General features: G+C 36.4%; 1 protein-coding gene across 50 annotated transcripts in view; it reads right to left on the bottom strand.

Annotated features, from left to right (window-relative positions):
* LOC126939504 (uncharacterized) overlaps positions 1–13,086 on the bottom strand; it is a 557,395-nt gene that overhangs the window by 282,094 nt on the left and 262,215 nt on the right. For all 50 annotated transcript variants that reach the window (XM_050764859.1, XM_050764858.1, XM_050764860.1 and 47 more), the window contains 2 exons: positions 11,647–11,700; positions 2,955–3,059 (listed from right to left, as the gene is read on the bottom strand). In XM_050764859.1, the coding sequence (XP_050620816.1) occupies positions 2,955–3,059; positions 11,647–11,700 (159 nt within the window). The remainder of the gene's footprint in view (positions 1–2,954; positions 3,060–11,646; positions 11,701–13,086) is intronic.

Below are 13,086 nucleotides of genomic sequence, written 5' to 3' on the forward strand. Positions count from 1 at the left end.
AAGTTTGTTATTATACATCATTATTTAGCTTCACTTTAATTGAATAACTCTTTTTTGTCATTTTTCAACTTTTTAAATTCTTAGAAACAAAATAGTATGGTGTAGCACAATAGATAACCCCATATGTTCTCAAATAAAAAAGTGAATAATAGATTTACATGTAGCAAGACAAGAACTTCCATTCCAAGAAGGCTAAAACATAATTTCTAATTGTATTATACTGTTTAAACACAGTATTTAGAACTATTTCCCCACAATTTCATATATGCTGTTTTCCTAACCAATTGAAACACATAAACCAAAGTTGAAATTAACTCTTTCTAAATGCCTATTTCAGATGTATAATTATATTTGAGGACTATGCTTATTACTAGTATCAGCATTTAAGCTTCCATTTTCTCTTTATTTTTATATAATAAGAGCAAAATTTAAGTATGTATGCATGCATATGTATATGCACAATCATATATTAAAATAATAAGAGAAACATTTCTGTCTAGAAAAAGATGGCAACTACCAAATTGAAATGCCAGCTGCCAGGCCATGTTACCATACAGTCATTTCAGCTAAGGTCCCAAGTTTGAATTCACAATACAAAGGACAATTTGAGGATGTTAATGTATGAATGTATAAATAATGTATGAATGTATAGGTTGTATGAGAGATAAACATATAAAAATTGATGACTATAATAAACTGCTATGGTTGAAGCCAAGGTTGAGGAACTAGAGCTCACCCTACGTATCACTACCTCTTTATCTTCTTCCTGCATAGCAACACTTGAAACAATTCAATAAAACATAGTCTTCAAGAGTTAATTCCATATTAGTAAGCTGGCCCTTGACCATTGGACCATAATGTCTGGCTTGGGAAAGAATATGTTCTTACTGGGCTATTATGCTTTCTTATAAACATGATGAAAAATACCATCCATGCAAGTTAATTCTCTGAAGACCCTCAATTCTGATAATGACACAGGTCTCTGGTGACAAAAACCATATGTTCATCTCTGGTCTATTCCTAACAGACTTTGATACAGCATGTCACTTGGAATTGCTGCAAATAAATGGTTACATTATACCAAGTGTAAATATTACTGTCCTGACCAAAAGCGGTGCTTCATTTTCTTTAGGAATTATCCTGTCAATATCTATTCATTCACTTATTCATTATGTCATTCTCTCGTTTACTCAGGAATTTGTTCATCTCTAATTTAACATTTATGGAGTACCTACTTATATGCCAAGTGCTATTCTAGGTATTGGAAGATAAATAATATGCCCATCCCTACTTTAAGGCTCATATTAAAGTGACAAGATAGGCAAATAAACATAAATATACAATTACAGTACAATGTGGCAAATATAATGAAAAATATATGCACAGTTATTGTGGAAATACAGAAAAGAGGTATCTAATATAGTCTGGGTAGTTAAGAGAAAACTTTCTGAAATGAAAAACATGGCTCTCAATTCTGATAAGCAATGAGAAAGAGTTAGTCATATGAAGGGAAAGGAGAGACCCTCCGAGTAATGGAGACATCATAAAGCAAGGAAGTGATAAAAAGCATGATATAAAATACAAGTGATATAGAGTTACTTTATTCTATGATAGAAAAATGGAATAAAAGTGCAATATTATTGGAGGGTAAAATACTAGATTAGGTAAACAGGATCCAAATCACGAAGGAACTTGTTTTCCCTATCAATGGACTTAAGACATTTTTTAGTACATGATTGTAAGCCATTAAACACTTTTAAATTGAGTCGTGATGTGGTCAGATTTGCATTTCATGTAGATCACTATGATGGCTATTTTGTAGAAGCCGTTGTAATAGTTGAAATCAGGAAGGAAACAACCTGAAATATGACAATGATAGAAGGAACAAAGAGATGTTAACAGATTTATATATGGAATTTTTTTCAATGTTTCATTATGTAAATTTTCAAACATATGGCAAAGTTGAAAAAAACTGTACAATGAACAGGCCTATCACCTAAATTCTACTATCAACATTTTAGTATTCTTGCTTTGTCATATATCCAATCATCTATGCATGGTAGTTTGAGGTAAAACTGGCATGACAAAGTGATAGTCCAGATAGGAGGTGATAGGAAACAAGTGGTTATAAAAAATGAATCCCACATAACTAGCTTAGATGACTAAATAGACAGTGATAGCACAAATGGGACAGAGAATATAGGACTAGAAGGTAGCTTGGACAGGGAACCAGTGAATTAGGTTTCAAATAGGTCAAAGGATGTCTCCTATGGAATATCTGAGTAGAAATGTCTAGCAGGCATTTAGATACACCAGTCTGCAGTGCAGGAGAGAGGTCTGTGTAAAAATACAGACTTGAAAGTCATCAGCATGTAGGTGATATGTAAAACAGTAGATATGAGTGAGATTTTCCAGAGAGAGGATGTAAAATGAAAATCAGAATGAGAAAATCCAGATTCTGGTAACAACACAGAAGCTAGGAGAACAAAATTTCAAGGTCAGATTTATCATCAATATCAAAGACAGCAGAGAGCTCCAATAAGAAACAGAATGAATAATGTCTAATGCAACTGACAAATGACAACTTATGATGTCCTTAGAGAAATTTCAGTAGTGTTAGGGAGCTGAGTTAGAATACAAAAATGAATGGGAAATATGGAAAGAATACACATTGACCTTCTTTCATTCCTTTCTTTTTCCACTCTTTTCTTTGGCTTCCTGAACATTCCCAGATGTGAAAAACAATCTTGGAATCAATCTAGTCAAATGCTTTGTATTCTGTGTGGGTTTAGAAAATGAAGACAGGCTTTGTTCTTGCTCTGAAACTGAATCTTTCTGAGATATTGCAAGGTTTTTTTTTTTTTTTAACACGAAATTAAACTGGTTTTAGAAATACTCATATGTAAACCCTCAACCCTCTTATGAAGAATTTTTTTATATCTAAACTGAGTTACCATCAACTGGAAGGTTTCTTGTCAGCTCTCCAAGTTCTTCTTTGGTAAGTTCAATCCCCATGTTTCCTAGTACGTTGTCCAAGTCTCTGATATCTACTGTCTCTCCTTAGTAAAGAGAAAGAAATATGAAAATTCCCACTAATGCTGAAATGTTCCACTCTATATATGCTTATGCATTAAAGATTTTGTTTTGCAAGTAGACTTAAGATCACTGGAACTTGTTTAAATTTACACAGAGATTCAATATGGTTAGAATTAAGCTTAGTTCCCTTAAATCTTTTTAGAAGAATAAATATACACACCATAAACTTTCAAAGGGAACAAAATTAGCTTCCAGCATATTATTCTTATAATGAAAATAAGAATTTGTAGTGAAATGAGAAAATTACAATGGTTGGAATAAGAATACATGGGTTTGAAAACTGTTTTCTACTATTTATTATCTACAGGAACTTATTCAAGTAACCTAACTTCTTTGGTTTCCAGTTTTGTGTTGTATGAAATGAAAATGTTCCTACCTGTTTCACAGAGTTTCTGTGGGGATAAAGTTACATGTGAAAGAACCTAGAACTCTGTCAGCATAGCAAGTGCTTGATACATTTTAATAACTACTTCTGAGCCAAAGGTAGGCTCATTTACCTTTTTAACCCAAACTAGACTCATTGTCCACTCTAACCACAATCACTGAATGGCAATTCTCTTGCATTTCACAATTAACCTTTAAAAATAAACTCAGTCTCTTCTCTAGGAAAGTGTATCAAAATGTGTATAAATATGATCAATATAAATAAACCAAAAAAGACATTCTGCCAAGATAAAAAATAACATAAATTATGTTAGATCCATATATTGGAAAGTAGCAGGATTCCTTATCAAGTGATTAGGAACTATGACGACAAAGAGGTAAATTGAGAGTGATTTGTTAATTCATCACCCATCTTACCATTGAAATCTTTCAAATCAGGTAAGATTTCATTCTGATACATCTTCTCAGACTTAGTTTATGTCTTTACTGTGAAATATATCTGAACACCTATTTATGGTCATTACTGAGAAAAAACTTGTTGTAAAAGACTAATATTTAGTTGAGAAGACAAACATTTAGCAAAGGGATATAACCGAATATATATTCATCATTGTGATGATTCATGTCTTTCTTTGGGATGAAGGGTAATGCTCAAACACTGTACATCACAAAAGACATTCTTTTTTTTTTCTTCCCATATCTTATTTTCTTTTTTTTTTAAATTTATTTATTATTATTATACTTTAAGTTGTAGGGTACATGTGCATAACGTGCAGGTTTGTTACATATGTATACTTGTGCCATGTTGGTGTGCTGCACCCATCAACTCGTCATTTACATCAGGTATAACTCCCAATGCAATCCCTCCCCCCTCCCCCCTCCCCATGATAGGCCCCGGTGTGTGATGTTCCCCTTCCTGAGTCCAAGTGATCTCATTGTTCAGTTCCCACCTATGAGTGAGAACATGCGGTGTTTGGTTTTCTGTTCTTGTGATAGTTTGCTAAGAATGATGGTTTCCAGCTGCATCCATGTCCCTACAAAGGACACAAACTCATTCTTTTTGATGGCTGCATAGTATTCCATGGTGTATATGTGCCACATTTTCTTAATACAAAAGACATTCTTAGATTTCCTACAATGGTAATAGTTCTTTACTAATAATGAGTAATGTCATTCATAGTAGTAACAATAGATTTCAGACCATGCTCTCCTATGCTACAGCTAAGTCAATACAAATGTTTCATAGCCTTTCCCCCAAGTTTGAAATTGACCAGTAATTCATACCTTTTGACACTGAACTTATTTCCATAATGCTAGAGTTTGGCCTTTTTTTGACTTTTCACCTGGCCTCTCATGCACCTGTTCCAGGAATCCAATCTAATGGGTGTGGATCTGTGAGCAGGTGCATACATATACACTCTTAAACTGATAATTCCCAAACCCTAATTGTTTGCAACCACTATGAGTCCACAAATAATGGAGATGGAAGTTTTGGGAAGGTAGAGGAGTGACAGAATGATCAGTCTTTCCCTTTTCCCATCTCTTCTCAATTCAAGTCTGCTTGATGTGTTCTGGCATGTTATAATTACTTAACCTTGATTCCTGGATTCTCCTGAATGCAAAAAATTAAGGATCTGGAAGTAGTTTGAAACTTCAGAATAAAGGCTGAAGCTCCCTCTTCTTATTTCTCAAAGGTCTGCATTCGGGAAAATAGGAGACAAGCGTAGAGATGGTCAGTAACAGTCCACCACATTCCAGTAGGAAGACCCAACAGAAGGATAATCCACCACATCAGGCTTTTCTCCTGGGGTCAGTCACCAGCATAAGCAACAGCACCAGCGAGACTGCATAACACATGATCTGTGAAGTCTATTGTAAGGTATCTATGATAGTGGCAAGACATCTTAAAAGAAAACAATTGCAGAAACCAGGCAGGCAGGGTATACTCAGTATATGCAGAAATAGAAACACAGGATAAAGGTATCACATCTTTCAGGACAGATAATATTTACAAAGAGAGAAAAGGGAAGAGGGCATCCCAGGTGGCACATGTAGGCTTTAAATCCTACAGCTAATATGGAGATGAAGCTATTTGGTGACAGTGATGGTGGGAGGAGAAAATCAATCCATTGTGGTGGCAGGCTGCCATGTTATCAGCATACCAGGACTTGGCAGGGTCCCAGGGGACAATTCTTTTATGCAGAAAGTGCACACATGTGGACTCCACAAGTAGCATCTCCCCTTATTAGCCTTCACACTGGAAGCAGATGGGCAACAGGTACACCAGCCCTGCTGGAATTCATAATAAAAACTGGCAATCGCAGAACCACAAAAGGCCAGAGCAACACCTACAGGCTGGCTGGGGCTCAGCTGGAAGAAGTGGAATGGAACACTTTGGCAATCATCAGAGCTTAAACACCAGGAAGGCTTGAGAGGAGGAGTACACAGGGACATCTGGAAGCAGGAAGTAAATACTTGACTTTAGAACTATTTCCCTATAGACTGGGATACCGAAAAAAGGGAACCAAGGTACAAATTCAGACCAGAAGAAGCCTGGAAGAAGAAACAAGACAGGGGCCAGTCAGTAGCAGTTGGGCATAAGCAAGAGGTACATCACATGGTAAGAAGTAAGAAACAGCTGCTGGTCCTGTGATTGGGTGGGCAGCCAGGATGACAGGATAGATAAGCACTCTCAGTTATGAAGATCAGAAGGATGGTGAAGACAATATATCACTACAATCTGGAATCTTAAACCATTATTTCCACCAACCAAAACAATGTGGTTATGGCACAATGTCTCCTTAACCTGTAAGTTCTGCACTAGCTTCACGGAATCCAAGAAACAGGTAAAATGCACCTAAGATGGCTTCATAAATCTTCACATTCCATTATTCCATTTCCATTTCCATAACATTCTTTTTTTATATATATATACTTTAAGTTCTAGGGTACATGTGCACAAAGTGCAGGTTTGTTACATATGTATACATGTGCCATGTTGGTGTGCTGCACCCATTAACTTGTCATTTACATTAGGTATATCTCCTAATACTATCCCTCCCCCCTCCCCCCTCCACACAATAGGACCCAGTGTGTGATGTTCCCCTTCCTTTGTCCAAGTGATCTCATTGTTCAATTCCCACCTATGAGTGAGAACATGCGGTATTTGGTTTACTGTTCTTGCGATAGTTTGCTGAGAATGATGGTTTCCGGCTGCATCCATGTCCCTACAAAGGACAAGAACTCATCCTTTTTTATGGTTGCATAGTATTCCATGGTGTATATGTGCCACATTTTCTTAATTCAGTCTGTCACTGATGGACATTTGGGTTGATTCCAAGTCTTTGCTATTGTGAATAGTGCCGCAATAAACATACATGTGCATGTGTCTTTATAGCAGCATGACTTATAATTCTTTGGGTATATCCCCAGTAATGGGATGGCTGGGTCAAATGGTATTTCTCGTTCTGGATCCTTGAGGAATCGCCACACTGTTTTCCACAATGGTTGAACTAGTTTACAGTCCCACCAACAGTGTAACAGTGTTCCTATTTCTCCACATCCTCTCCAGCACCTGTTGTTTCCTGATTTTTTAATGATTGTCATTCTAACTGGTGTGAGATGGTATCTCATTGTGGTTTGATTTGCATTTCTCTGATGGTGAGTGACGATGAGCATTTTTTCATGTGTCTGTTGGCTGTATGAATGTCTTCTTTTGAGAAGTGTCTGTTCATATCCTTTGCCCACTTTTTGATGGGGTTGTTTGCTTTTTTCTTGTAAATATGATTGAGTTCTTTATAGGTTCTGGATATTAGCCCTTTGTCAGATGAGTAGATTGCAAAAATTTTCTCTCATTCTGTAGCTTGCCTGTCCACTCTGATGGTAGTTTCTTTTGCTGTGCAGAAGCTCTTTAGTTTAACAGGTACCAGCCATTGCAAAAACATGTCAAAATGTAAAGTCCATCAATGCTAGGAAGAAACCACATCAACTAGCAAGCAAAATAACCAACTAATATCATAATGACAGGATCAAGTTCACATATAACAATATTAACCTTAAATGTAAATGGACTAAATGGTCCAATTAAAAGACACAGACTGTCAAATTGGATAAAGAGTCAAGACCCATCAGTTTGCTGTATTCAGGAGACCCATCTCACATGCAGAGACACACATAGGCTCAAAATAAAGGGATGGAGGAAGATCTACCAAGCAAATGGAAAACAAAAAAAAAGCAGGGGTTGCAATCCTAGTCTCTGATAAAACAGATTTTAAGCCATCAAAGATCAAAAGAGACAAAGAAGGCCATTACATAATGGTAAAGGGATCAATTCATCAGGAAGAGCTAACTATCCTAAATATATATGCACCCGATACAGGAGCACCCAGATTCATAAAGCAAGTCCTTAGAGACTTATAAAGAGACTTAGACTCCCATACAATAATAATGGGAGACTTTAACACCCCACTGTCAACATTAGACAGATCAACGAGACAGAAAGTCAAGGATATCCAGGAATTGAACTCAACTCTGCACCAAGTGAACCTAGTAGACATCTAGATAACTCTCCACCCCAAATCAACAGAATATACATTCTTCACAGCACCACATATCACTTATTCCAAAATTGACCATAGTTGGGAGTAAAGGACTCCTCAGCAAATGTAAAAGAACAGAAATTATAACAAACTGTCTCTCAGACCACAGTGCAATCAAACTAGAACTCAGGACTAAGAAACTCAATGAAAACCGCTCAACTACATGGAAACTGAACAACTGCTCCTGAATGACTACTGAGTACATAACAAAATGAAAGCAGAAATAAAGATGTTCTTTGAAATCAATGAGAACAAAGATACAACATACCAGAATCTCTGGGACACATTTAAAGCAGTGTGTAGAGGGAAATTTGTAGCACTAAATGCCCACAAGAGAAAGCAGGAAAGATCTAAAATTGACACCCTAGCATCACAATTAAAAGAATGAGAGAAGCAAGAGCAAACACATTCAAAAGCTAGCAGAAGGCAAGAAATAACTAAGATCTATAACATTCTTAGAGATGAAACTATAGTGGAGAACAGATCACTGATTGACAGCCTAAATAGAAAAGTTTAAAAAAAAAAAAGGCAAAATACAACTCACAGAGAAGAGAAATAAAATTCATAAAATAGTTTAAGTTTCATAAAGGAGCACTTTTCTGATTTGCCTTAAAAATTAGGAATATCTGATGAGGACGATGAAGGAAAAAAAAAAGGAATATCTTCACTGGCTGGCCGTGGTGGTTCACACCTGTAATCCCAGCACTTTGGGAGGCCAAGGAGGATATCTTGGGCCCAGCAGTTCAAGACCAGCATGGGCAACATAGCAAGACCTTGTCTCTAAACAAACAAACGAAAAACATAAAAAACAAAAAAAAGAAAGAAAGAAAAGAAATATCTTCATTAAAATATGGAAGCGAGACCAAAATCTTGTCACTCTTGAAGCAATTGTTAGTGACACCCTGTCATGCTGAATATGTGTACAGGTATAACACTTTAAATTATATCAATGTACTTTTCTTTCTCACATTTCCTTTCTTTCAAGCAACCTTTCCCAAATCAGTCATAGAATTTACACTACTTCAAAAGAAAAAACTTGTTTTTAATGTTTAAAGGCTACTTTTACAAAGCAGAACTTCAAGGTCTAACACTTAGTGTTACTGTAAACTAGAGGACTGAGAGGCCAAAAATTACATAAGGGAAACTCTTTTCCTCCCTCTTTCTACCCTCTACTTGATAAGAAGAGAAAAGAAAAAATCCACTTTATGGTTTAAGAAAGTGCAACTGGGAAGAGAAATAGTTACAGTAATATATTTTTATCTAGCTATCATCTGTCTATCTACCTACCTATCTAACTACTTATCACCTTTCATCTATTTCTCTTTTATCTATTTATCTCCATTTACAGAGAGGTTTAAGTGTTCTTGCAGCCTACTGCCCACCTTCCATCTCCACCAGAACTCCCCTCTCTAAGAGGAGATAAGATAGAAGAAAAACTCCAGATATGCCGGTGGGATGAGGATGGGGTATGAAAAAAGCAACAAAGACCTGGGTCACACTTTCTATTTGGAACTTTGTGAAGTTACCACCTCACTAAGTGCTCAGGCATTAGCATTCCATTGTCATGAAGGATAGATATTGTGGCATGGTGTATGTAGGCAGACAAAGGGCTGAAAATATGCCATCCCTTGGTCTCCTTTGGTTTTTGTGTGATATGTGAGAAATTCAGATACTTCCATGTACTTCCAGTGAGGAATGTGAAAGGTATATCAGAGATGAAGGCCAGTGGGGTTTGCCATGGGATATCAAGTCAAAGGGCAAGATGATTCCTAACGCAAGCTATTGGGGTAAACAGCCCAGACTGGGTACAGACAAAACACTTAACTGAGACTCAAAGGCCCTTATCACCAGTGAGTGCCAAGGCTGAGCCAAGTTAGGGAAGGAAGGATCACAGAATCTTGACTTTGCAGAGAAAACAGATCGTGAATTTTTCAAGCAGTAGAATTCTGCAGGAGAGGTCAAACAGGATCCATGGAAACCCATGAAATATGAGACATTGCTAAAGAGTATCAAGAACCCAGACAATAAGACAAAGTCTGGCTGCCCTCTTCTACCACCAGGAAGACATTCAAGCTTTCCCTTATACTGGGGTGCCTTTCTGAGGGGAAGTAAGGGAAAGACTTGAAAACTGATAATTTCCCAAAATGAGCTGGGTCAGCCAAAAGACATTGATTTTTTGCTTAAACCAGAAGAAACTGGATTACCGGTCAATTTAAGCTGTACCCTCTCACCTTTCAACATCCTACCCACAGCCAGAATAGGATGGGGGACTGACAGAGAAATGAGGTTAGAAAAAATGAACACACCACATTTACTGCGTATCTCAGTTTGCAGTATATCAAATTTGAATTTGCTACACACACATACCCATTCCTCTAATATTTTTTGTCTTTATGACTACTTCCCTACTTTCTTCCTCTGTACCTCTCAGACTTGTTTCCCTTTTTTTTATACTTAGACTTTAGGCCTGTAGGTAATTCTGGTATACCATTCGAAATTGTTTAATACTGATGGAAGAACTTGTAAGTGAATGGTTTGCTGCTATAAATATACCAAAAATTCAATCACAAAACAGTTTTATCTTTCATTACAGTTATATGAGCTAATGTTTTCCTCAACATATTTTATGAAACATTAGTATGATGACATAGATCTGGAAATTTTCACACACAAGCCTCAAACAAAGGTCCCTTGAAGGGAAATTCATCAGCTGAACATTTCCTTATCTGTGAGTTTAACCGACATACTGCCAGGAATATTCTGAAAGTCACTGGGATCAATTTTCTTTCCTTTGAAAGATTAGAAAAAGAGCCCAGAAAAACATTTAAGAATTATTTAATAATTGCAACATAAGCAAAATACCTAGCATGCTTGTATCACTCTAATTCAGCTATAGATAAAAATAAAGATATGAGCTATTTCCAATCAATTGCATAGTCTAAAATAGTCATATTTTGGTAATCCTCTTATAATTCCAGGTCAGATATTATATTATATATCAACAACCTAAAATTATTTACTAACTCTCTGTTAGTTATTATATATATATAAAATAATCGTTATCTTCTCTTGTATTATGAAGATGGTTGTCTATATATAGATACAATCTGAAGAAAAATTACATACATTTTATCCTCATATTTACCCTCCAAGCCTCTAGTCCTTCACTTATAAAATGAAGATTATAATAGTAACTGTATAATAGATATAACAGTAACAAATGAATTAATGCATGCAAAGCACTTGGCACAGTGCCTGGTATATAGAAAGTGTGCACTACATAGTAGTCATTATTATTTTTATTACACTGACTTAGGTTTCATATTTCTAAAGTATAACAAGTGAAGCATGCTATTGGTAATACCTCTAGAGAATGGAGGACTTCTGTCAAGAAACAGCACTATAATTTTATTTTGAGAACACTGAAATTCAAAGTAGTTCATTAGAAAACATTTGTATTAGTTAATAAAGTGGCAGAAGTTACAAAGAAATGGTTACATATTCAAAATACTGTTGCAAAAAAATTTTTATAAAGCATTAGTATCTCAGTTTTATATCAACTTCTTACCTGTAACAGGTATAGCTGCACGCACTAGTTTAATACGTTTCACTTTCCCATCAGCTATAAAACAAAACAAATCACAGAGGCTACAGTGAGATTCAAAAACACAATGTGAAATTCTTTTTTTTTTTTTTTTTGCAACGGAGTCTGGCTCTGTCTCCCAGGCTGGAGTGCAATGGCGTGATCTCATCTCACTGCAATCTCTGGCTAACAGGTTCAAGCGATTCTCCTGCCTCAGCCTCCCAAGTAGCTGGGACTATAGGCGTGTGCCACCATGCCCAGCTAATTTTTGTATTTTTAGTAGAGACGGGGTTTCACCATTTTGGCCAGGATGTTTTCGATCTCTTAACCTCATGATACGCCCACCTCAGCCTTCCAAAGTGCTGGGATTACAGGTGTGAGCCACCGCGCCCGGCCTGTGAAATTCTTAACTGTGAGACAGAGCATAACAAATCAACAATTTCCCACTATTTTCACTATAACTGTATTTTTACTATCCCTCCCCATACCATAAGAACATGGAAAAAAGGAGCATTTGAAAAATTATACCCATGCTTTTTTTTCGTTAAAGTGCTGTGGTGTTAAAATCTACTTATAGCATTAGAGCAAAAAAAAAAATTTTTTTTAAGACGATGCAGAGTCCTTTAATGATGTTTACTCTTTACTCTTCTTGATATCCATAACTTGAATACTATGATGTAAAGTTAACAATAATTACATTCTATGATATAAAGTCAACATGTTTGTGTTACATGATAAGGGGATAAGAGAGGGAATATACGTGCATATACACATATTCATAACAAATTAAGGAAGAAGTATTCATGATGTTATGATAATTACAGGTCCTTATCTTTGTAACTGATCATGTGGCTGTAGCAGGTATTTATAACTACCTTCTTCCACGGCTCATTCCGTATTCTCTTTGCAAGCATCTTAGCTAGTCACACTTCTTTACCTGGTTGGGTGTTCTAAATCTTAATTCCTGAAGGGTCTGGGCCATTAGGAGTCCTGCCTGGATTGAGTTGTTATAGTTTTCCATTGGTATAATCCAGGATGTGGTAACACTAACAGACGCTCTGAGAGATCTTGTGTATTCTAGATATATTCTTCTTTCTTACCTGCATTGTAGTGGGCAGTCCAGTTTCTCCTAGTCCTCCAAGCACTTTGGGTAATTCTCTTTATTATTATTATTATTACTTTTAATTATACTTTATGTTCTAGGGTACATGTGCACAACGCGCGGGTTTGTTACATATGTATACATGTGCCATGTTGGTGTGCTGTACCCATTAACTGGTCATTTACATTAGGTATATCTCCTAATGCTATCCCTCCCCGCTTCCCCCACCCCACAACAGGCCCCGGTGTGTGATGTTCCCCTTACTGTGTCCAAGTTAGAGCAAAAATTTTAAAGTACTTTCCTCCATATCATTTGATCTCCTA

The sequence above is a fragment of the Macaca thibetana genome, chromosome 16 (genome assembly GCF_024542745.1).
Source record: "Macaca thibetana thibetana isolate TM-01 chromosome 16, ASM2454274v1, whole genome shotgun sequence".
NCBI lineage: Eukaryota > Metazoa > Chordata > Mammalia > Primates > Cercopithecidae > Macaca > Macaca thibetana.